This window comes from Haplochromis burtoni, unplaced genomic scaffold, assembly GCF_018398535.1.
Source record: "Haplochromis burtoni strain Fernald_Lab_line unplaced genomic scaffold, NCSU_Asbu1 Contig_211, whole genome shotgun sequence".
NCBI classification, from domain to species: domain Eukaryota; kingdom Metazoa; phylum Chordata; class Actinopteri; order Cichliformes; family Cichlidae; genus Haplochromis; species Haplochromis burtoni.
This window is the reverse complement of record NW_024582572.1, coordinates 226,403-253,601: the sequence shown is the minus strand read 5'-3', so window position 1 is coordinate 253,601 and position 27,199 is coordinate 226,403. Positions and strand designations below refer to the sequence as shown.

Here is a 27,199-nt window from a genome sequence, read left to right as displayed (position 1 = left end):
TGGTGACTGACTACAGTTCCCATGATGCAATGCAGCAGCCCCGAAGAGAAGAACATGTCAGAGTCAAAGAGAACAAGCGAATGAATGAAGCGAGGGCACGGTGATGACGTCATCAGGTCTGGAAACAAAGGAGAGTTCACGGAGATCTGGTTCGGTGTTTTGGTTTTTTAACGCTTCATCGTCCAATCACGTTGTACCTACACACCGTCCTTTTGGTTCAGTTGTTTCGTCCGCTCAGCTGAGTTTTAAAGTATTTTTTTTCATCTAGATCAACAACGGAACATATAAAATGTAAATTGTAACTGTAGAAAAGCACGACTGGATTCACACAGGAAGTCAAAACACTGAAGTCATTTATTTTTGAGTTTCACGTCTGAATATTAACGCTGAGTGTTGAGAGAAGATCACCGTCAGTACAGCTGGACAGGAAGTGATTTCAGGCTAAGCCCAGGTTTCTGTCGGTGTCCCCTCAGATACTCTGGCTCTGTCAGATAGTTTTCTTACCTGCATCTGGTCCCGCTTGTGTTTCTTATATTTCCCAGAATGCTGTTCAGCTGTTCGTTTTATTACTGCAGCGGACCTGTTCTGCGTTTCAGTATTTTCTGTAACATATCAGCTATCCAGTATTGGATGTTCATATTAAACATGGCCAAGGTTCAAAACACAAAGGTCAGTGTGTACAAATAATCACCGCGAGCGCTGGGCTTCAGACTCTCAACAGTCAGTTTCAGCCCATTTTTTCAGTGCTTGGGTCTGTGTGATGTCATAGAGAGGAAATATCCCTAATATTGTCATCTCAGGCACAGCCTCACCCACCTGCAGCAGAAACAGCAGAAATCTGGATTGTAGGAGCTAAAACAGGCAGTGAGCCGAGCACCACGGCCCTGTTTGACATAAAGAAGGATTATTTTGAACTTGGACTCAGGAAAAGCTACTCTAGAGAGTCCAGGGCTGAAAATGTGGAGCTGGAAATTAGCAGAACAGATGTCGGTGAACTCGGTGATCCAAATTATTCGTGACCTATTATTCCCTGAAGTTAGCAGTCATACGTTATAACAGTCTGTGTAATATCATTTTTTAAACAGTTTGGATTTACTGTATATGGAGTACCGAACAGCTCAAGGGTCAAGAGGGAGAGCACACAGTGACCTAACATGATATCACAACACCACAGTGAGACCACTGTTCATTGGCTAATCTGGGCTTTTAGAAAAAAATCAACACATTACATCACGTTAATGTCATATCAGAGTTGCCATGATGAAGAGTTCTGGAGGTGATTTTCTTCCTTCCTGTGTGAATGCAGCTGTCACTCTGCTGTCTGTAGACGTTTTTTCTTTCTTTCTTTAACCCCAAAGTGTATTTTGCTCTGCGGTGCTATTTGCTGTCTAACAGATATCTAGGAAAAACCTTCTGGTTGTGTTTGAATGTATTTGTAAATGTGTAGGCGTGTCTTCTGAAGACGCACACGAGAACCGGACCGATGTGGTCCAGCTGAGCCTGGACGGATGCGCACATACACACCTTCACTTTATCCACACGCACGCACACACACGCTGAAGGACAAACTGCAGAGCACTTTGATTGGAGGATGCAGGGGACGAATGAACCAATGGAGGGTTCGTGGTGAGGCATGATGTAAAGCTGCCATGTGCAGCCAGTTAATACTGATCTAACACACCTGTACAGTCACCCACTGACCTGTGGATACAGTGATTGGTTTTAGTTTGTGAATAAAGTGTTGAATGCCAAACTGTGCCTTTTCTGTCCAAAGTGTTTTTGTCTGCAACCTATCCCAGAATTTGGCAACTGAACTGAACATGATATATAAGTGACTTAGATAACTTCTAAATATTTGGTTTATTTCAGTGTTTTATTTGTTCCTGAGTAAATCAGTTTGGCTGAGATTAAACATAGTTTTCACACAGCTGAATAAACAGAAAACTGATTAAACTGAAGTGTGAGATGATCGAGTATTTACTCCAATGTCTTGTTATATTTTGACGCGAATCTGAAGGCGAGACCGTCCCATTTCACAGCCTCGCACTTCTGCCCTTCTCGGTCTTCGGAGAACCCGGCCCACGTAGACTGCGAAGGCTGGGTCCTCCGAAGGATGCAGGCCCTGAATTGAGACACGGCTAAAGATCCCAAGCACTGCAGCAGATCTACAACAAAATGTTGCTGCAACGGCCCAAAGTTCAGACATGAACTGGACTGAAAGGCTGTGACGGTATTTTACGAGAGCTGTGCAGAAATGAAAGCCACAAGCCTGAAAGAACAACATATAGAGGAGTGGACCAAAAGCAGCAGTCAACAGCATCAGGCTTTTATTGGTCACTACACAGTAAAACAAATAATTATAAAGCCACACATCAACAAACTTACAGTCTGAATACAGGCACATTTCTTTCGTTTGAACTCCTTCCCATTAACATGCTTTTGGCCATCACCGGTGGGCAGAGAAAAATCCAGCGCTGATGTTCCATCCACCAATCAGAAAGCTCTCTTTTTAGCTCCATGTTTTTTCCCCCGCCTTCGGTTAAACAGCTGGTCTCTAAACGCTGTTTTTTCTTTCTTTAATTGGGAAGTTACAGTCTGACACCACAAAACATTTACAAACCAAACTTTTTATGCACAAAAACCACAAAATCATCTGACTCAGTACTGACATAAAACACTGCTAAATCGATTTAGCAAAAAACATTTTTTATTCATTTATAGTTTTATTATTTTTTATTGTAACGACGCTTCTTTGCAATAAATCCTGTCCCAGTTGAAAGCCGGTTTATTTCCTGTTTGTTAAATGGTTCCACGTGTGTGTTGCAACCATGAAAAACTTGCCAAATCTTCTCTGCCGGTGTCAAACAGCTCATTCTGTTACTGAGTCTTTGGTGTATTTATTGGACTGGATCATGATTTTATAATACCAGCAGTATTTTCATCACCATTTAGTATGTCTCAGGAAATAGCCACAGCCTCACACTCTGTCACCCACTATGACAAAGCTGGTCCCCTTCCCTAACATCTTGCATCTTATGTACTGCCACACAAACGTCCGACAGTCCAAATAAAAGTACAGCATCGTTAATCTTTACAATGAAATGTCTGAAACGATTAGAAGTCTCTGAGAAATCCTTTTAAATCTATCACTGTTAAACCAATAGTGCCAGTCTACATGAACTGATGGCTCAACTGATGCATACAGCCCTGTAGGTCTGTACAGTTGTCTTTTCCTGGATTCGGCTAATGTCTGTAGAAATACATGAAGTACTGACACATACGAGAAGTAAAACAACTATTTTTTGGCCTTCTTTCTTTTCTTTCTTTCTTTTTTTGGTTACATTATTTTTCCAGGATCGCTGACTGTGGAAGGAGGATTAAACTGCTATTTTAAAAAGATCTTTATAGTCTTCTCTTTAATTTGGTTAAGCATGCTGAACCCTGCTGAAAACAAACAAGCATAAAACTGTTCAAAACCAATTTAAAGGGTTGAGAACTGATGCTTCCCCCTCTGGGCTTACACACGGCTGACCGCTCGTATGTTCTCGCAGCCCTCAACACTTCCCTTTCAAACCAGGTTATAATACTTTTCATTGAAAAAACGCATTGTCGTACAGTAGACGCAGATGTACAAACACACTGGATAAAAACACACAGCAGGTAACAAACAACACGTCAGTTAATCAGTGATGGAGATGCTGCAGAGCTTCATTCAGTGATCTGCAGAGACACGAACGGCTCATTAGGAACACTGATGGAAGCGAAACAGTGTTAACCTCTACTTCGTCCAAGCGTAACTCACCATGGCGACTTTGCTGGTCTGTTCGCGAGTTCGAATCCTCAGCTTGTTGACGGTCGTCTCGGCGATATCTGCTCTCTCCTCGGCTTCGTCCAGCTCGTGTTGGACTTTGCGGAAACGTACGGTACTGCAGCTCACCTGCTCCTCCTGGTGGACAAAAAGACGATCCCTTTTAAATAGATGTTATTTTATATGGATTAGAGCAGCTCTAAAAAGAAAAAAGTCCCTTTTAAGAGGAAGAGACCTCCAGCAGAACCAGGCTCAAGGACGGGCGGCCATCTGCCGTGACCACTGAGGGGCGGGGCTTTTCTGGGTTGCTCTCTGTTGATGTCAGTGTTTGCATGTCAGAATATCAATTAGTAAATGCAAACTGTGCATTTACTAAAAGTCCCAAATATCTGTGGTGCTCAGGAAATGACTGTACTTTCATGGAGGGTGGCGTGGGTTGACTACACAGGTAAGCACACTAATTGTTCTAAAAACAAGCAAATAAAAAATGAAATAATAAATGCTGTTTTTGTTTAAAGAAAATCTCCCAGGATCATTGTTTTTTTAAGGGTAATCTTGAAAATCTGAACATGCTGATTATGATCTAAATTTTCCGTCTGTGTTGTCTATGCAGGAAACGTCCTGCTAGTCATTTGTATATTTTATCTATGTTTATGTTTGCATACTTGCACGTGTTTCACATTAAAACAGACGTGAGTCCCTCCGTGGAGCGATATTGACTTTATAGAAATAAAAAAGTTGTTTTTTAATCATTTTGATGCTGATTTGCATTGTATTGACTAGAGCATTACTGAACACTCACAGCGTTCTCAGCTTGTCTCTTGTAGCTCTTCACTTTGGCCTGCAACCTTTCAATCAGCTCCTGCATCCTGAGCAGAGTCTTTTTGTCCTCCTCTGACTGCACGAAAGCACAAAGATCCAATGAAAACACAGAAGACGGGACCAACATCTGTATGACAGCAGCAGCTGGATGCAGCGAGGACCTCACACCTGGTACGTCAGCTCCTTCACTTTCCTCTCGTAGCGTCGAACCCCCTTCTGATACTCCTCGCTCTTCTTCTGCTCCAAAGTCAGCTCCGTCTGCAGCGCCCTCACCTGCACACACAGCAGCTGATTTACTTCCTGCTGGTTACCTGTTACTGATATAGAGGAGCAAAACTGCCAAAATCAAGCATGAATAAATAATTCAATGACTCAGTAAAAAATATGCATGCATCAATTAATCTATGACAAAAGGTAAAATCAAATGTAAAAATGACCAATAAGAGGAATTGATTTAAAAAAGGAAAATTGAAAAACAAAGTATCAAATGATGTTGCATTTTATAACTTAATGTCTCTATTATCAAGTGCATTTTTTAGTGCGTTTAATAGTGCGTTCAGTTTTGGATTTTTTTGAGTCATTTACTTTTTCAGTTTTCATTTTTAATGATATTGGGGCAAGCAGAGGAATCTTAGCAACAAATCCTCCCTCAGAGACTGAGCTTGCTGTTCCTCCCCAAACAGGTCAGGAGAGTTTTTAATGAAACACGTGCTGCACCGCGCTCCCGAGCGTCAACAACAACATAACCGACCTCACTCCTGGTAAAACAGTAACTGTCAGTGACTTTGTACGGCAGTATAAACAGGACAGTTAAACGTCATGTAACCGTAAGCAATAAAACAAGAACATCTTAACAGCAGCACGTGTCCTGAGGCATGATGGGAGATAACTGGCCGCTCCCCCAAAACACAACAATACTTTAGTTCATACAGTGCCACTTTACAACAACAGCCACATGAAAGTGTTTTATACTGTAGGCTTAAACCTCTACAGTCAAACAACCCTCCTGTGAGCCAGCACCTGGCAACAGTGGGAAGGAAAAACTTCCTTTTAACAGGAAGACACCTCCAGCAGAAGGTTTTAGCAAGTTTATGCATGCTGCGTGCCTACATTGTTATGCAGCAGATGCCAGTAGAGGAAAATTGTTCCCAGCACAAATATTCTTTGGCAATTACTTTTTTGATAAACCTCAAATAAAGATGTTTTAAAGACTCTTGGCAGAGGCACTTTTTTTCTGTAAATGCGCTTTTTTGGAAACTGACCTAAGAAGTTACTCAGACGTTTTGGGGTTTTATTTATGTAATGCATGTAACACATCCACCGCTGTATAGAAGAGTATCTGTATGACAGACACAAGGAAAAGTAGAAAGTGTCCTTGTTAAACTACCAGGTGTTGCAGTGAAACTTGATTTAACTGACAGTGAGAAACAACTCTGTGACTGAGTTTTCACTCACTGTTGTCTCCAGTTTGTGGAGTTGTTTCTTTCCTCCCCTCAGAGCCATCTGCTCCGTTTCATCCAGTTTCACCTGCAGTTCTGTCAGAAGAACATAGATGCTGGAAAAACACGGCGACATCTGCAGGTGAACTATGTGAACAAGTTATCATCTACAAGTGAGGAAATACGAATATACAGTATACTGTGCGTGTTCAGATAATCCAGATAACAAATGTGCCAGAAAGCAAACAGACAAGAAGTCTGTGCTTTAGTTTCGGCGAGCTAATTTCTATTGTTTCTATTAACCTACCATGACAACAGGTGACATCACAGTCGATACATGCATTTATTTTTGTCAGTAGTGTTATTGTACCTTTTACAGTAGACTCCATATTCTTCTTCATTCTCTCCAGCATAGTGCTGCTGTCCTGCTCCTTCTTCAGCTCCTCCGCCATCATGGCCGCCTGGTGAAGCACAAACATTAACAGGATTCTGGTAATAAGTATTTGAGGCTGACAGAGCGTGTGATGGATGCATGAATCGCAGCTTTATGGGGTAAATAAATGATTAAGAAATGCTAAAATGTCTGAGTTATTACATTTAAAGATTAATAAAGTTTTCCAGCATCAAACTCGGTTAACATGTGATGAAAACTACAATTTAACAGCAGCAGTGGGTTTGATCAGGGATCAAAGGTCATGGGTCAGGACTAACATCACTGATGGCCTTTTTGGCCTTCTCCTCAGCATTGTGACTCTCCTGCATCGCCTCGTCCACCTCTCCGGTCAGCACAGACAGGTCAGCCTCCAGCTTCTTCTTCTGGTTCATGAGGCCCGTGTTCTAAAACAGGAAGTCATCAAACCGTCTGTCATGATGAAATGCTCATATGTCAACATGATTGTATTTGATGTGCCGTAATTAATTAACCTGTGCAGCGAGCAGGTTAACTCTCTCTGACACCTCCACCAGCTCATGTTCGGCCATCTTGCGGGTGCGGTCAGTCTGTTCCAGGACCCCCCGCAGCTCCTCCTCCTCCGCTGACATCAGCGAACACCTCCGCTCCAGGAGGGCGATTTGCTCTCTGAGCTGATTGGTCAGCTGGACTTTTTCTTCTAGCTCCACCTGCTGCTCTTTAACCTGCGATAGAGTTCAGCACAGAAAGGTTGGTTTACATGTTATATCATTTGCCACTAGGGGGCGGAGCTTTGTTTTGGTTGAAGTTTTCACTTCTGCTGCATTTTTCAGTCCATGATTGATGTGATAATGAAGCACAGTGTGGTCAGTAAATAGCACATTCCTGGACACTGTTTTTACTCATCATTCTGATGTGAACAGGTGAGGGTACCTGTATCTGCAGGTGTCTCATGATCCTCTGGCTCTCTGCTTGTTGCCTGTTGGCGTTTCCCAGCTGAATCTCCATCTCGTTCAGGTCAGACTCCATCTTCTTCCTCAAACGAACCGCCTCGCTACGATGACGAATTTCTGCCTCCAAATTGGCCTGCATAGTCTCCAGGGAACGCTGCTGGCTCCCCCTGGTGGACAGCATTGGAGTTACCTCTCCATCAACACTAAGGTTGCAGTTGTCAGTTCTTTCTCTGGTTATGAACCTTTTTTTTCTGGTATGACTGGTTGAGGCAGACCCTACACAGGGAAAGAGCTACTGTGGACTCCGTACTTATGTGCCTTAGGACGAGGCTTTAACAGAATTATAGACAGTCACTGCTCGCTGCACTTACAGGCCGTCCATTCAGTGCAGAGCCTTCTATGTAGCTCGCCAGCTAACAGTAGCTAACAGTAGGCCTGTCCTGAGGAAGAATAACCTGGACCAGAAGTTCTGCTGGCCTTCTGCCGCTCCTCAGTGGAGAGCGTTCTCTCCTCCTGACTGGTGTTTGGTATGCAGGGACCACAACTGACACCAGGAAGGCTGTGCAGAGGGTACAGCCCAAAAAAATCATCTGCCTCGCCAGATCCTCCTGTCTCAGGAAAACCAGGACCATCACAGGTGACCCCTCGCACCCCGCTCACCACCTGTTTGACCCACTGCCCTGTGGTCAGCGCCTCAGGTCAATCTGGTCCCACGCCTACCTCCAGACTCACTAACAGCTTCTTCCACACAACAGTTTTTCCTTTGCACCACTTTCAAGCATTTTCCAATGACAATAAAGGCCTATTAAATTTAATTCTATTCTATTCCATATATTAAGCCCCTTTCAGTCTGTTATTAAAATATTTATTACCTGAGGCTGTCGATCTCCTCCTCTTTCTCTGCAATCTTTCGGTCCATCTCTGCCCTTATCTGCTCCAGCTCCATCTGATATTTCAAGATCTTGCTTTCCTCATGTTCCAAGGTTCCCTGATCAATGGAAAGGTAACAGTTCAGGCAAGAAAGACTTTATAGATAATTGATTACAGCAGCTAATTACCTCTGCTTCCTCCAGGGCGGCTCTAATGTCGCTCTTCTCCACATCGAGGATCTTCTTCATCCTCTCCAGCTCATGGATCGTCTTCCCTTCCTGACTGATCTGATCTGTCAGATCCACAATCTCCTCTAGAGATATATACAGAAAACACTTTCATACACTGGAATTTAATCCCTTAACTCCCACAATATTAAAAAAGGATTAAAAAAATTGAAGTAGTTTGTTCGCTGGACTACAACTTCTCTTCACATCATGATATTCTCCATGATATTGAGCTTGTAAGACCAGGTCCCTGAAATGAAGATACCAGTGTGATTGTAGTAAGTTAAGAGGACAGGGGAGGGACTGCAGTACCCTGCAGGTTCCTGTTTTCTCGTTTAATCGTCTCCAGCTGGTCCAGAGCTTCTTCATAGCAGTTCTTCAGTTTGAAGAGCTCAGTGCTCAGACTGCGAGACTCTTTCTGTGAGGCCTCCAGCTCCATCTGACACTCGTCAAACTTCAGCTTCCAGTCACTGAGCACCTGCATCAAACCAGTGCACACATTTGTTTCTGAGCACACCTACTTATGGGCATTAAAGTGTAAATCTCCACATGGGGAATCGTGCCATATGTCTGACCATGTCAAAGTTGCGTTGCCTCTTGTCCAGAGCCAGAGCTGCAGCGTTGGAGCGCTCCAGTTGGACCATCAGGTCTTCCATCTCTATCTGCAGACGCTGTTTGGTTTTCTCCAGTGAGGAGCACTTGGCCTGAGACGCCTCTGCAACTTCTTCGAGAGTCTGCAGTCTCACGACCAGTTTCTTCCTGCAAATACAACAATTCAACTTGTTAAACGTTACCAGTCTAAAGTCAGTAGCTGCTTTGAATGAAACTGGATAAAGAATTTAAACTGTGGTCGTTGCATTCTCCTATAATGTGTTAGAAAGGCACCTCAGAGTGACGTGCAGCTACAGCAGTGTTGTCTTACTTTGCTTCCTCCAGCTCCTCTATCCTCAGCACAGCATCAGTCTCATACTTTGCTTTCCACTGAACCACCTGACTGTTGGCTGTAGACAGCGCCCTCTGCAGTTCAGCCTTAGCTTCCTGCTCCTCCTCCAGCTGTTCTCTGAGAAGGCTGCAGTCGTGTCGGGATGCCTGCACCGCATGAGCCAGCGCCACGCGAGCCTGAAACACAGACACAGGATACATTTGTTCCAATAAAATACCTTCAAAAAGTTATTAATAAGAGCACTGAAGTGACCTGATGTGTTAAGAGTTAAGTATTACTTTGCTCTCCTCCTCCAGCTGTTTCTTCATATCCTCAACATTCTGGCAAGCGCCCACCTTCAAGCGCTGGAGCTGAGCGATCGTAGCGTCTCGCTCCTCCAGACGACGTCTGTACTCGGCTGAAAAGGCGACAGCCAAACGTACATGAGTACGATAAGCTTGCTGCATCTTAGACAGCAGATATTCATTTACCATTTTTACAAATTGTATTTTTTTGTTGGCGTGTTTACTAAGAATCGTGGACAAAACATAAGCACAGATTCAAAAACTTTCATCGTTTCAGATCAAACATAAAATGATGTTGGACCTTTTTATGACTCAGAGGACAGAACACTATCAAGAACAACCCTCAGATACTTAAATTATCCACCAGTGCGATAGGTCACTATTTACTACTGTTAGTGCGGGACGGCGTGATGACTCCATGAAGTCAATTACCACATCAAAAAAAGTCGTGGGTCATTATCAGCAGAGGTTTCAGGTAAAACCATTGTGAGACCTTGCCTCACCCTGTCATGTGACCTATTGAGATCACCTGACGCCAGATGTGAGTGAAGACTAACGTGCCTGGGAAGGAATCTCAAAGCTGCATTGTAGGTGACTGACAGGCACTTCCTGTCATTTAGATCCTAACAAGGGCTGCATGTTTGTAATCTAAAGTAAATACAGAAAGTTTTTACTTTTAAGGTATTTCATCAGTTGAGCCTGAAATTCTTTTTTTAAATGGAAAAATGGGGAAAATCTAACGGGAAATTTTTGATGAAGGTGTAGAAACCAATGCATCGATGTTGGGAAACTAAAGAAGTTCAGTTTTTAAAAGTTGGTGCCATTAAAAGTTGCAAAATCTTCTACCAGTGGTTCCTATTTCAGCCATGATTGTAGTGATGGCCATCATCACTAGCTTTAATAAGCTTATATTAACATTTTATGACCTTCTACTTGTCCTGTTAGCAAAGCTTAAGCTGAGAGGGAGAGGAATTTATGCCATCTCAATAATTCTCCATCACCTTTCGCTGTCAATTAATGTTTAATATTATTATGTTGATCACTAAAGAAATCATTTTAAATGCTTTTTTCTATTGAGTACATTTTAAGCATTTGTTCTAATAATCCTAACACAACAGACAGGAAGGTGAGGACATCCACACAGAGTGCTGCAAGATGTAGGAGAAAGAAAATTCAGGCAGCCTAAAATCAGGTGTTCAGATCTGTAGAATCGGTGTCGGGTGTGTCAGTGTGCTGTACTGGTTTCTGTGACTGCTCGTGCTTTCTGAGCGTTGACTTCAGACAGCTGTCTCTGCAGCTCGTCTGCTCTGCTCCTGCTTTCATTCAGCTGGTCCTCATAAACCCTGCACATCTTCTCCACAGCAGCCTGCACACAAAGATCAATCAACAGAGAAGTCACAGTTAATGTGGTCTAAGAAACACGATCAACGTGCGGTGGTTACAATGTGACCAAATCTGGTCGCACTGCATTAACACGTTTCACCTCCTCACAGGTTTAAAGTGTAAACAGGTCAAGAGCAAGAACCACCTTGTTTTGTGTCCCATCATCAGTTCTTTTGCAATAACGCTGCTTTATGAGGACAAAGCTGTCAGAGCATTGGAAATGGCCTCTGGGCAGATTAAGATCAAGGATGAGAGGCAGCACTGTACCCAGCTCTGTTACTGCATCCATGGCAGCATAAACAGGGCCAGCAGGACTCAACATGACGAGTAGACTGACACTGATGAACCTGGTGGAGTGGCCCCTTAAGCGGGAGGTCTGTTCCTACCTTTGACCTGGAGAGCTGCTCCACGCTGGCAGCCAGGTCATCAGCCTCCAGCCGGAACTCCACCTTCTCCTTCTCCAGCTTCTGTTTGACTCTCTGCAGAGCATCTATCTGCTCGCTGAGCTCCGTCACCATGTCCGAGTGCTTCTTCCTCAGGGTGGCTGCTGTTGCTTCGTGATGAAGCCCCGCCTCCTCCAGCTCCCGCCGCAACTTCAGGAAATCTGCCTCTCGCTTTCTGTTCAACAAAGCAGTATTTGTGATAATCTGGGAAAATCTCAGCATTGAGATACTACTCCATCCACTGTCGAACTCTAAAGGTAGGAATCTACATCTGCATGTAATCTTTGAGGGGTTTCTCTGACATACAGCTAGAGCTGTGTTCTATTAGTCTCAACGCCTCACAGGAAGTACCTGTGCATACAATGACCATGTTATTTTAAAACAGCCATCATTTGAGCGCTTTGTATATGACCGAAAGTAAGGGTCACCTCTAACGTAGCTACTGTGGCTCTGAGTAACTGACCCCTAATGGATCCCTTTGATGGAAGTTAGAAATCACCAAAGCCCATTTTAACCTGTTGAGGGCGATCTGAGCCGCTGAGGCTCCTCCTGCCTCCTCCAGCTTCTCTCCCAGCTCCTCCAGTTCTCTGGCAACGTCGTTCCTCTGTCGTTCCGCCTTGGAACGCCATGCCCGCTCCGCCTCCAGGGCCTCCTCCAGCTCCTCGATACGAGTCTGAGGAGGGCAAGTACAAAACAAACTACAGCAGCAGCAGTGAAGAAGAGGAAGCTGAATAAGATTCTCTCTGCACCAACCTGAAGCTCTTTGATCTTCTTATGAAGCTGAGCAGCCAGACTCTGCTCATCCTCCAGTTTTGACTGAAGCTGCACCAACTCAAAGTCTTTCCTTTAGAGAAGGGTGAAGAGAGAAAAGCATTTTGTAGGGATTGACAGTAATAAAGTACCTTTTTTCAGTTAAAATGAGCCCTTTCAGCTAAACATTTATATTCCAAAACTCTAGACATTTCTCCTACTTTCTCAGTCTCTCTTCCTGCTCTTCCTTCTGGTTTTCCAGGTCCCTCACTGAGTCCATGGACAGCTTCAGATCCCCCTCTAATTTCCGTTTGGTTCGTTCCAGATCGGTCCGCACCTTCTTCTCCAGCTCCAGCGAAGTCTCAACCTGCACATGAGTTAGAAACCAGTAATAACAGCAGGGAACATTACAGGTCTTTTCTGGACCAGTGGGTATTTCAGTGATTGTTTAGGGACAGAGAATTAACAACCTGCAGGGTTGAAAAAGAAATCAGTGTAAAGGGCCAAAATCTGCCAAAAGCCCAGACCTGTGGCGTCCACTTGAAGCTGGCTTCAGAAATAAGTCAAAGCTCTAACACACTCCTGTGCTGAAATGTCCAGCTTCACAGCAGAAGTAAACATGTTTACTCTATCGTGATGCTGTATGAGTGAAAGTTTTATCCACTCGTTTGGATTTTGTTAAGGTTGGGGTGAGATGCTAATGACCGGCTAATACTAGCAGGTTTGAAACAAACAGACATATTTCTGCTAATTAAATAACAGAAAAGCAAAATACTAGAATTTTACTCAGAAAAGCTGAAGCATGGATACAAGGACTCCACAGCAACACTGATTATTTTTCAGTTCATTCCATTCAAGTGCTACGAAAGGTGCAAACAACACAAACACAGGGGAATTGTCCATTTCAGAGACAGGTGAGCGTGGCAGTGGTTATCGGTGATCGGTTACAGCTACCCGTGTTGGAGAAGGTAACGTGAGACGTGTATGGGGATGGCAGTGTGTTTCAAAGCTGATATCCCATAAACAGCAAACTGCACAGCGTGGATGATAAAAAGCCCCACAGGTCAGAGCATGTTCAGTGTGAACCATCCCTTCAAGACGCTTTATCTGAGTTTTCATATGAAGATTTTTCTCAACACTAAAACTTAAAAACAAATGCAAAAGTTACCTGAATAAACTTCAGGTAATTCAATCTTATTTATTCAGCACAGGTTCAACCAGTCGTCTCAAGCTGCTCATCCTTCCACTCGAGTGCCATAAATAACAGTTTATTATTGCAGCCTACTGTCAGACATCCAGGAATATCTCTCCTTACACTGTCCACTTGCTGCTCCAGTCGAGCTTTGGCCTTGGCCAGCATGTTGACTTTGTCCTCCTGCGCCTGGAGGTCATTCAATGCCTGCTGGTGAGCTTCCAGCAGGGCAGCCTTCTCTCTGCTCAGAGATGCTATGGATTCATCTAGAACAGACATCTCCTGTGATAGGTTCTTCACCTGCATGGAGAGAAAAAACAAACATTCTTCTGTGAGTGAGGGAAGTGATGGAAAGCAGTCTCTTTTGGGGAACAAACCTTGTTCTCAACCCCATGTCTCTCTTTCTCCACTTTAGCCAGGGTCATCTCCAGGTCATCCACGTCTCTCTTCAGCGATAACACCTCGTCCTCCAGCTGACGCTTCTTGGACGTCAGCGTGGAGCTCATCTCCTCCTCATCCTCCAGGCGCTCCTGCATCTCCTTCAGCTTTGACTCCAGAGAGATTTTAGACTGAATCAGCTGGTTGCAGCGGTCCTCAGCATCCATCAGGTTGTCCTGCTCCTGGATTGTTTGGAGACAAAAAGTTATTTAAATATATGAGGCCAGTCTGCATATCAGAAGCTAACAGCTGTAATATGGACAGGGTATATTAAAAATTATGAACAAGTGCATAAAATTCTTGCATAATGGACTACGCAGTATACAGAGTGACTAAAAGTGTGCTCTTATGACTGCACATGTTCCATGACCATGACTAGCTGGATCACTAAAACAATGAGAGTTTGTTTATTGGTGGGTGCTTAAACCCACAGAGGGTTTGCTGAGGCTAAAACAAGCACCCAGAATAAAGGAATCAACATATTTTAAATAGCAAAGCAGGAAATATATCACTATGACCTCAGAGGGCGAGAACGCACGATTAAAAGTGACTAAAGAAATCTCCAGCAGAACTACGCTGGGTCTCCTACCAGTGGGCAGACGATAAAAAAGAGATTTATAGAGACCACGAACAATAAACAGGACAAAACACGATCGAATGTAGAAAGTAAACCTATGTTAACCTTTTAATGCCCACCAGGTTTCTGCCCTCATGGACTCAGTTCTGTGTTTTCTATTACTCTGTGAAGCCCTGCTGTAAGGATCCTGCTGTGGTGAGCTGGCACCACTCGTTTAAATTTCTTTAAGTCTTACTGCTTGAAGCTGAAGAGCCAGGTCATTTTTCTCCTGAACCAAAGCCACCTGCCGCTCCTCCGCCTCCTTCCGCTTCACCTCCGACCTGATGAAAAAAACCAAACAGAAACATGGCAGGACATCAGACGTCTGTCTGCGTGCAGCTCAGCTGTAGCCCCGATTCAAGCGCCGGCGGATTAACGGACCTGCCGTAGGCCTCTTTTAGTTTCTTGAACTCTTCGTTCAGAGCGGCCAGTTCCTTCTCGACCTGGGCACTCCTGAGCAGCGGACGGAGCTTAAAGAATAATATCATCCACGGCCAAGTCCTCACTGAGAAGAATGCCCTGATGGCAAACTGGATCACCATCGCTGCGTCCCTGAGAGGAAGAAGAATAAAAAAAATCACATCAGCCCCAAAAAACAGCTGATGAGAGTCAAAACAACAGCAACCTGCTGCACTAAGCAAAGTTTAAACATCTTGGCATGGTCATATATTCATTAAACTCTGTCAGGTTGCTTTTCTTTCTTACAAATACAACTTCCTCCTTCCTTCTGATCAACTTTTCTGGCATCAGCACTTAAAAAGTTTTTAAAGTCTCCTTTTTACTGATTTGTATCATTCATTCCCCTGATACATGTGACACTGACCTTTGCAGCATCAGTTTCTGTCGCTCCATCCTCATGAGCTTCCCTCTGCATATGGCCTGAACGGTGGTGAGGATCTGAGACAGACGGTTGTCCCTCATGTCCTCCAACTGACCCAACAGACCCGCCTTAAAGAACACCTGAGACGAAGCAACGGGACCATCAGCTGAACTCCAACAACATAGGTGTCAAAGGCAGGGTAAACTTGAATTTGTTGTACCTTTGTGTGTCCAAACTTGTACTGGCTGTGGTCTATGTCAAGAGAGCCCAGCAGTTTCTCCACAGCCTTCCTGTTGTCCACAAATGAGTCCTCTGGAATCGCAAAAGGGTTCAAGATGCGATAACTGAGAAGAAAAAAAAGTCCATTACTGAAGAGCAACAGCAGATGAAGTAAATAAATATGTGTTAGATATGCGACTCACCGCTGTCTGAACTCAGCGTACAGGATGCGGTTTGGAAAGCCCTTCCTGCAAATCCTGATCCCCTCGAGGACCCCGTTACACCTGAGCTGATGGAGGACCAGGAAGGGATCCATCACACCTGGAAAAACAAAGGAAGGCATCTCAAAAAATAACTTGGAGAATACTTTAACTGTGCAGTCCTACAATATTTTTATTTGGGGCATGGGAAGGAACTAGAATTTCCCTTTCAGTGCAATTAAGTAAAAGTCATTACTTCAGATGGTTTCTTTACAAAATCGAGCATTACGCTAAAACCAAACTGAAAGTGCATCAACAAATGCACGTAGACATAATATGTCTGTTGTGACTTGTTAAGTAGTAACAATATCTTTGGTAATATTTCTGGCACGAGACAATAAAAACACCTTTAGTGGTGCCAAGGTGAAAAACACCTTTTACCCCACCACATACAGGTCATTCATTTAGCAAGTTTATTTTTCTGGGTGAGGACGACTCACAGACACCAGCTGTCAGTAGATACCAGGGTTCATGGTTTTACCTGGAATCTTGCTCTCATTGGGGATTATGCAGCGCACAAAGTGAGGTTGAGTGCTGCGAAGGTTAGCCATCAGCTTATTAAGATTTTCCTGTAATAAACACACAATTAGTTGAAACCTCTGTCATAGTGTACAGCAGGGGCCTAAGGGTCACATGACAAACTGAGACTGCTGTGGAGGCCCTCTCAGACTTATAAAGAGATCAAATTAAGCTTACTGGTTATGCCCTCCAGTAACAGTCCCAGTTTCTCCTGTGGCACCTTGGGAAAATGAATTCCCCCCCTGTAATGGTGTCTCAGGGGAAGCTGCCAGTCACACCCACCTTGTGCAACTGTGACACAGTTTGGAAAGAAGCTGCTTTCTTCCTCCTCTGTTTGGTTTCAGCCTTCGGATCAATAGCTAAAATGACACAAAAAAGCAAGACTCAACCCAAACACACTCATATAGTTCAATTCCTTGTTGTAGTTGAACGGTTTTCCATTAAATATTTAGTGAGGCTGTTTTTTTACGCATGTCAGAGCTGATGTAGTTCTCAAAAAGTCCAGCCATCAGTTTGTTGGAGGATTTCTGGAAGAGGGCCACCACCGTCTCATTCAGAGGATCTCTGTTCTTGTCCAGCCAGCCTGTGATGTTGTACGGCACCTACAACACACACCAGTCAGTTGAGCTCTGTGACATCAACCTCGGCCAGATCTAACTTGAGAGAGAGGCGTTGCAATCAAAGCGTATTTGCATGACAGACACTCTCAGGTCAAAGAAAATGTCCAGATGTTAGCTTGTAGATGTACCAGATGTTTTTCCCACCTGTCAGTCAACAGTGTCCTTTAATCTCACTGATAGTTGTTTTAACTGTAGAGCCATCCAGTACACATTGCTATCAGCTAGTTTCCTTGTTGTCAATACAAGTAACCGAACTTCACTGATGTTCTGTGGTCACTTTGCTGCTGAGCTCTTCTAGCCACTGGGCTCTCATGTGACTTAAAGCATAAGTATGATCCTATATAATAAATAACTGGATGTGCATTTGTCCATTTATACCAAAATAAAACATCATAAGATTTTTTTTGTCAACTCGAGCTTTTAAAAACAACGCTGAGAATATAACACAATTTTCTTTCCATGTTTAAATCTTTAGGATTTTTTGTGTTCCTTATTCAAAGTCACACCCGACCAATTCCCATCCCGACGTTCCCAGCAACCTTCTTCATGTCCAGAGTTTCAACCCAAGCTCAAGAGTAAAATCAAAAGCTTTATGGCTTCACCTGAAAAGGCCAGAGCAACGTCTCTATCACCCTGCTGTAGCTCTGTAGCTTATCTGAGCTAAGACCAAAGTTAAATTGTCCTGATAAAACTGGAGAACTTCACCTTCAAGTAGACTTCAAATGACCAACAACAGAAAAAGTGACTTTATGAAAGGATACCCACCACTCCAGCATAGTGGACCAACTCAAAGTGCGTCTCATATTTGCGCTTCTTGTCTAGACGCGGCCGCTGGAAGTTGGGTGACTTCCCAAGATGGTTGTCGTAAAGTTTGGTTTTAAAGCTGTGGTCCGTGGCCTTGGGGAACATACATTCCTCCTCCATGATGGATAGAATACCCATTGGCTGGACAAAGGAGCTCTAATTAATTCATTTCATATTCACATAGGCTTCATATTGGAATCATCCAATACAACCCATGTAACACGCAAACATACCTTCTCTATGAGGTCTATGCAGGCCTGTAAGTCCAAACCAAAGTCTATGAAGGTCCACTCGATGCCTTCAGCCTTGTACTCTTCCTGCTCCAGGATGAACATGTGGTGGTTAAAGAACTGCTGCAGCTTCTCATTGGTGTAGTTGATGCACAGTTGCTCAAAACTATTGAACTGCAAACAGAAATGAACCATATTTTTGGAGTTACTCAAAAGATGTTCAATTCTGCAAAATGACCGAACCACGAGTGACACTAAAGAAGAAAAACCTTTTCTCTGAAAAGCTGTCTGCTAGTGTTTCCTGTGCTAGGTTTGAGCTGACATCTAGGATATCCTTGCTATGATTTCACGACTTTTATTCCAATGGTTGCGCACTATTACTATACTAGCATTTATCTTCAAAACATATATTTGGTGTCACTGGAAAGACCTGGACCGTGGCTGGATTTGAAGGTGCTGAAAGTGTCTCTTTGTATTTTCTTTGTACCTCAAAGATCTCAAAGCCGGCGATGTCCAGGACACCGATGAAGTACTGACGAGGCAAAGAAGTGTATAAGGACGAGTTGATACGACCCACCAGCCACTTAAACATGCGGTCATAGGTGGCTTTTGCCAGGGCGGCCACTGCATAGTTCACCTAGACACAAAACACGACCTGTTAGTTTTCCTGGGACCACAGATAAACATGTTTGGAAATTTACAGTTAAGTTTATGTAGTAAGACAGAAAACTTTGATCACCTGTTCTACAGTCTGTCCTTTAACAATAAACTCATTTCCCACTTTCACTCGAGGATTCAACAGGCCTTTCAGCAGGTCAGCAGAGCTGATGCCCATCAGGTAAGCTGCCTTATCTGCACCTTAACACACAAACCACATGCAGGTAATTATCTCTACCAGCACAGACTAGACATGTTTTTCACAGTTATACAAAAAGATTTAAAAAAAAAAAAAAGGTGAGGACTTGTTCACCTGAATGCCAGATAGTTATAAAGATCAACTACAACGGACCATATGTAACTGATGGCTGTCGCAGCTCAACCACAAGTTCATAATACATCCTCTGAGGTTGTGTATTGTGAGATTTGGGCGAGGTCTGCAGTTAGTCCCAGCTCATGACCTTTCGCCTACAATTAGTATTGCATTGGTACTTTCTGTAACTTAACCAAGAAATTGAAATTGAAAAAGTAATTTTTGTTTAAAAAGGCTAAAACTCTATATTGTTGCTTCGTTATCTTTCCATCATATTCTACCAAAATCCTTTTGATAACACACTGCGAGACAACAGAAAGCTCTGTCCAGGCAGCATCGCCTGCATCCATCATACAAACTAACTGTTGTGTCTTTGTGATGGTGTTTAGTGGCTCATACTCTCTGTGCCGTCCGCTTCGGCCTGCTCTTCTCTCTGTTTCTTCTTGAACTTCATGTTACCGAAGTGCATGATGGCTCCAACAATTTTGTAGCAGCCATACTTCTCCTCTGCAGTGAAGCCCAGCGTGTCCATGGCACGCTGCACACAAACATACAGAGTACAGTTTACACACATCATCAGAGAGTTTTCTTTGAGACGCTGTGTTCCTCTTACGTCGGTGAGCCTCAGTTCCTCTCCGTCACTGATGCCCTCCACCGTGGTCACACCCTGAGAGCAGAAGTGGTAGTCGTAGGGGTTGGTGGTCACCAGCAGCATGTCTGCATCATACATCATGAAATTATTTTATCATTAGTTATCACAGTTAACCCTCTCTTTCTTCCCATGCTCCTCAGACTGTAAATGGCATGTTTCATATTTTCTGTGGTTCATAATGTTATTGTTCAGTTATTTGGTAAGCAGTGTAACGTGCAGGTGAAGCCAGCCGCGGAGGTGTGCAGCTGGGTAGCGAATGAGCAACAGCTTCTGACAAAAAGTACTCATTTATTTACAATATCAACAATAAAGGTGCTACCTCTACCACACATTACTAAAGAGCACACACGGGAGCATCCATTACAGGAGGAGTGCGAAGAAGAACAAAAAGGGGGTGACACACCAGTCATGAGACAGGAGGCGCCGCCATGTGGTCATACACTGCATTACAACAGCAACTGTTACAACAGGCAAAGACAGCAAACTGTAGTCGCTGCCTCATTGTTTTAGGTCAGTCATATTTGTCGGGGGCGCGTAAACCTGCACCAAAGCCTCCCCAGATTTCTGGGTTGATAAATTAGATTTTAAAGACATGCATTGTTTTTATTGTTCTGCATGTTCTTGGTTTTATTTCTGTTTCTGTTAATAATGCAGTTCTATTAAACTGAGTGTCATTTATATAGCTGGTGTCTTTCATTGGACAGGTTGCAGCACTGGGTAGTTTTTTTGTTTGTTTTTTACCTTGTAATTCTGGCTTATGATTGGACAGGATCTGGTAATAGATGTGGTAGCTTCTCTCTCCTGGTTGCTGGAAAACAACTCTTGACTTTTCTAAAAGGTCTGAGGAAAATAAACACAAACTACGTCACTCATCAGCCAAAGCATCGCGAGACACCCACAACACCTCACAACCTTTCAGTGTCTGACGCTGAGATGTTAGTAACACATCTTGTCTTGCAATACCACTAAGCCATAAAATGAAGTATGCCCAAGAAATGTAAGATATTGGAAACTTGGAGGACTGTATAGTAACTGCTGCATGACTTAAACTGTTCCTCAGTCATTTGTCACAGTGTACTAGGAGTGTTTGGGATGTACCTCTGTTTCCAACAATGCCCCAGAGCTTTTAGTTTTTGAGACAAGTTTCCAGTGAACTAATGTGCTGTTTCAGCCCCTTTTACACCCGCATGCCTTACAAAATTTTACACTAGATGGATGGTTTTAATTAAAACGTATTTGTGGCTGTGTGATAATAAAATGTCATTTGAAAAGAAGTAGAAAGGCTAACATGTTCGTCTAGTGCAGTTTAACTAACAAATTCAAACGTGGAATAACTTTTTGAGAACACTTACAGATGTCGATGTCAGCAGACGCCAGTTTCCCTGTTGGGCCAAAGTGAATTCTGATGAACTTGCCCTGAAGCACACAAATACAAACCCATGGTCTTTACAACACGTCTACACAGAAATCACATGAGACACAAAGCTGTGTTCTCCACTCCAGCCTTGAGGATGAACTCACAAAGCGGGAGGAGTTGTCATTGCGGATGGTTTTGGCATTCCCAAATGCTTCCATAGCTGGATTAGCTTCAATAATCTGATCCTCTAAAGATCCCTGAATACAAAGAGAAACATTGCAAAGACATATTCCCAGTATGGGTATTTTTTTTCACTATGGACTGGAACAGTTAAGGAAAAGGGAAACTGTTGAGGCATCTTACTCCTTTTTTCACATTTTCTCCTAGAGCAGCGACGATGGCAAAGTACTGTATCACCCTCTTAGTGTTGACTGTTTTCCCGGCACCTGACTCACCTCTGAAAGGATGGTGTAAAAACAAAGTCATTTTTCAGTTAAACAATTTAAAATACGCCTTTATCAGTGAATGAGAGCAATAACATATTGGTGCTACTTCATCATGACATGTATAAACTCTACAACTCTGAGGCGAAAGACAGAACGAATACACTGAGGCACATATTAAGTGAGAACATCACTCTCTGTTCTCGGTTTAAATCATGACATTGTGCAGTCACGCACAGGCTTTGAAGCCTTCAGCTGAGTGTTTTTGCTATTTCCGTTGAGCTAACTAACTGGATGTAATGAGCGATGGATGGGTCTACAGAAGAAACCACGGCCCTGTGCTCTCCTACAGTAGTGACTAGGGATGTAACACTTCCACAACCAAGACTGGAACCTTGTTTGAAACAACTGGAAGACCTATTGCCATCCCTATGCCATGATACCCATGTGGAGTACAGTTAAATCATGTTAGTCAGATGAGAGCTGTGATGTTTAACGATCACTCAGCTACCAAGAACTGGAAGTAATTCAGAATCCAATCCTGGTATGTGGTTTATACTTTTCTGCTCCTAAAGAAGAACCAAGGTGCCTCAGTATCCCTCAGCCATGTGTTCCTCCAGCTTTCTCTCTTCCTCTTTCTTTTTGGATACCATTCCAGTCTCGACCTAGTGATGTTAATGGTTGGCTTCCCGAGGTTGAGACCAATCCACCTTTAACTGCAGCACGTACTCCTTTCATAGGGAAGATCCTTCCTCATCAAAGTCGATTTGAGTTTTCTGTCAGTGTTTCTCTGTTTGGGTCTGGGGCCCTTTAGCCCTATCTCAACCCCCAGGGAGAGGTGGTCCAAATCTGTGTGGCCTCTACCCTTTGACTTGTCTACTATGGGTGTCTCTGTGAACAGAAGTGTAGTTTTGGAGTATTTTAGATACTCAATAGCAACTTTTCATCATCTCTGCACCATCTTATTTTAAAATTTGGATTTCTACAATACATTTTTTTTCAATAAGACCATGAACTCTTGATTGTGACCATTAAGCCATCATGAAATATTTACTAAATAATCAAGAGCGTGGCAGAGGCATTTACCCATAGACTTGTACACGACTTTGAAACTAGAGGAGTCTCCCCCTGCTGGCCAGTAGAAAGAATGTTCCTGGTTAACAGCTTTATGCTCTGACCTAGAAGCTACTTCCATCTTTTTATATGTAGTCTGTGGTTTAAATTAAATAAACTGCAAGTTTATATACAGGACATGGTTTGCTTTTCTCATAAAATTCATATTTCCATTTGTATTTTTATTATGATGTCATATTACCGACCGTAATGTTAGACCAGCTGTGCTTCTGACTTACGTGATGAGCATTGACTGGTTCTCACGATCTGTGAGGGAAATAAAACCAAGTGAATAAATATTCAGAAGAGGCAAATCATGAGCTCAAAGTTTATCCACTAAGCAAAAGATTTATTCACGCATTCATCTAAAGTGGTCCGTACATTGACACCACAAACACAGACTATACCTCTAATGTTTAATTGGAATAAAAGGTGCAGCATAGAAGACATTGTCAACTGGCTGGTTGCCAGGTAACGACTGCAATGAGAAAGCTGACAGCATGGCTGATGAGGCTAAAGGTGACTCACTCTGCAGCAGGTCAGTGTAAGCGTTGTCAGCGATGGCGTAGATGTGGGGCGGCATATCTGCACGGCGCCTCCCTTTGTAGGCTGTCACCACCTCAGGAGTGTAGACCGGCAGCCATTTGTATGGATTGACTGTGACACAGAACAGACCAGAGTAGGTCTGACGCAGAGACACACAGTTAGAAACACACAGTGAGGAAGATGGAAACGTGTTTTTGATGGTTGCACATCAGAGTAGATGCTAACATAGATCATCCACATGCTGTATCTCCTCCTCAGGTTGAAGAGGACAGATGCTTCGTTCAGGTGTGTCAACATGGCCATGTCCTCTATCATGTCGAACTTAGGAGGGTTCATTGGCTGGAGGTCGTCTTCTTTTACTATTAGAAACTGAAACACAAACACACATGAAGCTTTAGTTAAACCCCTCAAAGTGAAATTTAACTGTTTGTTTTTTGATTGTGAAATAAGAAAAACAACATTCCACACATTTTAACTCAGGACAGCAAAACGGTGCATGGAAACAAAAAAGATCAAAAGGAGATGCAGTTTTATTGTGGGGGATAATTGGGGCTTGTGTGTTTCTACTCAACATATTAAATGACTAAATAATAATAATGAATAAACAGCGTATCGAGTAATTAGAAGTAGCTGGCTGACTAACCCGTCCGTCTTTGGTCTCCACAGTAGTCTTGTCTCCATTCAGCTCTCTGATCTCCACTTCAGTGTATGCTTCAGTTTCATCGGGCATCCAAATGCGCTTCGTGCCTAAGAGAAATGGATTACATAGCATTTTATTTAGTATGCAGTAGCATATATATATACATACAGCATCTAGACCTATGTACAGAGCAGAGGTGGGAAGTACAAATACTTTGTTACTTTGTTATTTCCTAATTTTCAGGTATTTGTACTTGAGTATTTATTTTCCTGAAAGCTTTTTACTTTTACTCCCTACATTTGAACATGTATATCTGTACTTTCTACTGTTTACATTTTCGAAACAGGCTCCTTACTTCAGACATCAAAGCGATGTGAGCCTAAACAGTAGTGCATGGAAGACAGTACTGTTTGTGTAATAATGACCAGGGTTGCTGCATACTGTGTGTCATAGTCTGGTGTTAAAGTGGGCCTGTGTTTGTTTGTCTTTTTACAAAGGTGAGGAGTGCTCAGGTAAGGAGTACCGGTTTTAAAGAACAGTGTGTGATTGGTGCACAGCTGTGGTGTAGCACAGATTGATTGGAAGTTGGGTGATGATGCTGAGATTCAGTCCCTGAATTCCACCTTCATACATTCTAGTATAAAAACAACATAAACTGTATAGTCTCAGTGTGGAGGATGGAACTCAGCTGGGGCAACTAAACCTCAGAGCAGCAGTACTTAAGCAAAGAAGTTGAATCACTACTTTGACTTTAACTGGAGTAGTTTTTTTACACTAGTATCTTTTCTTATACTTAAGTACAGATTGTCCGTATTTTCCACCTCTGGTACAGAGAAATATAAAAAGGAAACAGAGACCGTCAAAAGCTTGGGCCTTGGCAGCCAGCTGTTCCAAGTTGGTGAGGCGGAGGTAGTGAGCCGCTTCTCCAAACTCCGCCATGTCCAGGAACCGAGACATCTGAACACACAAACATCACAGATATGAGCATTCATTAAAGATCCTCGGAGGGCTGTTATTTCCCAAACAATGTGGAAAAGATGTGGTACTTTCTGCTTTAAATGTTCTGAAGGCTCATGAGCAAACTTTTAAAGCATTCTCAGACAGCAGCATTTATCACCATGCTAATAAATAACAGTGCTGGCTTTCTTCTGGCTAAGGTAGGGCGACACTGATCCAACTTCTGCACCAACTTCTTCCCGTTCTGTTACGTTGGCTGCAGATATGTTCTGATACAAAGTTCAGATGCTCATTTCCCACCAGTCACACTTGAGAGGACGTGCACCGTCATTGTTTAATGCAAACGTCATCAGTAGATTTCTCATGTAGAGGCTGCGTCTGTTTCTTGAAATTATTTACAGTGAGAAAAAAATAGAACATGAGCACATTTATCTTTCCCGTCATTATAAGCCACGATCATTCATCCCATCGACTGCACTATAAATCTTTATTTAGCTGCGAGTAAATCCCAGGCATGGACTGAACTAAACTGTGATGTCAACAAATTGGCATGGCAGTCATTCACAGTAGTTCTGGCCTACCTCGCTGCATTACTCAGGCTTTCCAAGAGAGCTAACAGCTGCCACATCAGCTCAAGAGGATCCCTTTGCAAATTCTTCTAGTAAATATAACCCTTCCGTTATCTCCCTTTGTGTGAGTCTGAGTGCCTTAACAAAGACTCACAAGATGAGGTGAAGCGTCTATGCAGCATCTGTGGTTCAAAAGGTAGGTTGTCTATAAATGAGCAGGTCAGTGGTTCTATCCCTGCCTCCTCTACTCGTTGAAGAGTCCTTGATACTGAATCTTGGGTTTGAAATGTCTTAGTGTAAAAGTGATTCTGCATAGAACAAAGTGCTTGAATGAATGAGGCTTTTCATAAGAAACTCTGAGTGCTCAAATACTCTAGAAAAATGCTGAACAAGTCCACTTGGCTTTTCCTTTTCAACATCAGGACAGAGTTAAAAGAAGACTATGATATTAGTGGGCAGAAATCATATGCTTGGCCACATTTGACCTAATAAACCTAAATCCATTCACCTGAGTCCACATAAAGTCCACAGTTCAAATATGGTGAGTAAAGTATTGCACTGTTGATAAATACACAGAAACCTGTTTCTCAGTCTGCTTCTTATAAAATAAGTGCAAAATAATAATGTTTCATTAGTACTTGTTTATATTTTGAGGCTTCTCTTCTTTTCTAGTTTAACGAGGTTCAGTAAGAACATTCACATACTTTTGAGCACCAGTAAAAGACTCTGTAGTTGTTGAAGCTCATGAAGCTAAATTTTCACCTTATTTCATTAAAAATGAAGCAGATTTGAAACCAACTCTCCAGGTCTTTTAAATTCAATTTAAATTGATTACATTAGAAACGCATCTGTTGTCAAATGGACCAGAAATCAGCTAATACAAAATGACATTAGTGAATCAGCAGGGACACAATTCTGTTTCTGAAATTTAGGATGACCATCTCACAATCTGACTGCAGCCAGTCGGGATGCAACAGGAAATAACGTGCAATTTTGTCAAAATGAAACAAAGTAAAAAATATAAAACATTTTTTTGTAGGACATTAGTAAACAGGTACATCTAACTTCATCACTGCGTCACAATCCTACAGCTGTTACCCAGGAGCAGACAATAATGGTGTTAGCCATTAGCCGTGCATCTTGTCCTCAGTTCAGTAGCAAACTTGCACTAAACTTTTCCCAAGTTCATTAGATGAGTGTCACACAGTGTTGCTCATACTGGACTCATACAGTTACACACTGGGTAACACCTTCAGATGCTGAGGTTGCTGGGAAATTTGAATCCTTTACATTTTTGCACTTTTTGTATTAAAAACTCAGTTATCCAAGTTGCTGTGTACAAATAAAATTCATCTTAGGATCTATGACAGTCATGTCAAATATCAAAGCATACATCACAGAAATCTGATGATTAAAATGGGGGCAGTGTACTTACTGTGCTGGGTGGCTCTGTTTTGAAGATCTTTGAGGATGTGCAGAAAAACACAACAACTCAAAGAGCATCACTTTGCTTTATAACCTCACTGTGAAGGTCACTGCAGCATGTGACCCCCTCCCCTGCAGCTGACTGGGCAGACTGGTCTGCTGGACGGTCATAAAAGGCCCGCTGTGGTCAGGATAGAATACCAAACTAAAGCAGAACCAAAGCCCCATCTGCTCCCTCCTCATCCCGGTTTTCTCCCACTGCATCCTGGTCTATCTATGGAGACTGACTGTCCACTGCTGACTTTCCCCTCTGTGCTTCTGCCCATCTGTGTTTTGTTCCATCTTTCTGACATGTATTCCATCCAGGCTATCTCTGGGCATTAAACCCCAATTATTCTTTATTTAACCCCGTAGCATCAAACGTAAGCCAAGCTGTCAATGAACTGCTGATGTGGTAAATCAGAGAAACCTGTCAGCA

The 27,199-nt window shown here is 42.9% G+C and overlaps 1 protein-coding gene across 1 annotated transcript; it reads right to left on the bottom strand.

Annotated features, from left to right (window-relative positions):
- Positions 1 to 2,305: 2,305 nt before the first annotated feature.
- On the bottom strand, positions 2,306 to 26,777 carry LOC102297035 (myosin-7B). The gene is made up of 46 exons (XM_014338178.2): positions 26,732 to 26,777; positions 24,628 to 24,727; positions 23,774 to 23,877; positions 23,356 to 23,499; positions 23,113 to 23,269; positions 22,824 to 22,851; positions 21,392 to 21,485; positions 21,193 to 21,285; positions 21,024 to 21,087; positions 20,413 to 20,511; positions 19,633 to 19,736; positions 19,419 to 19,557; positions 18,789 to 18,907; positions 18,537 to 18,686; positions 18,053 to 18,223; positions 17,781 to 17,960; positions 16,865 to 16,997; positions 16,678 to 16,754; positions 16,358 to 16,445; positions 15,820 to 15,937; positions 15,618 to 15,741; positions 15,401 to 15,537; positions 14,959 to 15,129; positions 14,774 to 14,858; positions 13,901 to 14,143; positions 13,647 to 13,823; positions 12,553 to 12,698; positions 12,335 to 12,425; positions 12,097 to 12,254; positions 11,525 to 11,756; positions 10,995 to 11,121; positions 9,750 to 9,868; positions 9,451 to 9,647; positions 9,104 to 9,287; positions 8,841 to 9,006; positions 8,490 to 8,614; positions 8,304 to 8,419; positions 7,412 to 7,598; positions 6,994 to 7,203; positions 6,781 to 6,906; positions 6,440 to 6,530; positions 6,086 to 6,165; positions 4,799 to 4,903; positions 4,611 to 4,706; positions 3,803 to 3,946; positions 2,306 to 3,720 (listed from the first exon to the last, which is right to left on the bottom strand). Exons 2-46 carry the CDS (start codon positions 24,725 to 24,727, stop codon positions 3,709 to 3,711), a joined length of 5,811 nt encoding a protein of 1,936 aa, XP_014193664.1. The 5' UTR covers positions 26,732 to 26,777; the 3' UTR covers positions 2,306 to 3,708.
- Positions 26,778 to 27,199: the final 422 nt, after the last annotated feature.

Coding starts and splice junctions, on each gene's coding strand:
- LOC102297035 (XM_014338178.2), bottom strand. CDS start 24,727: ATGTCTCGGTTCCTGGACATGGCGGAGTTTGGAGAAGCGGCTCACTAC. Junction 12,699..13,646: donor TGGAGCAGCAAGTGGACAGT/GTAAGGAGAGAT, acceptor ACTCATGTGCAG/GTTGAGACTTCGCTGGAGCT. Junction 9,869..10,994: donor ACGAGCAGTCACAGAAACCA/GTACAGCACACT, acceptor TCGCCTTTTCAG/CCGAGTACAGACGTCGTCTG.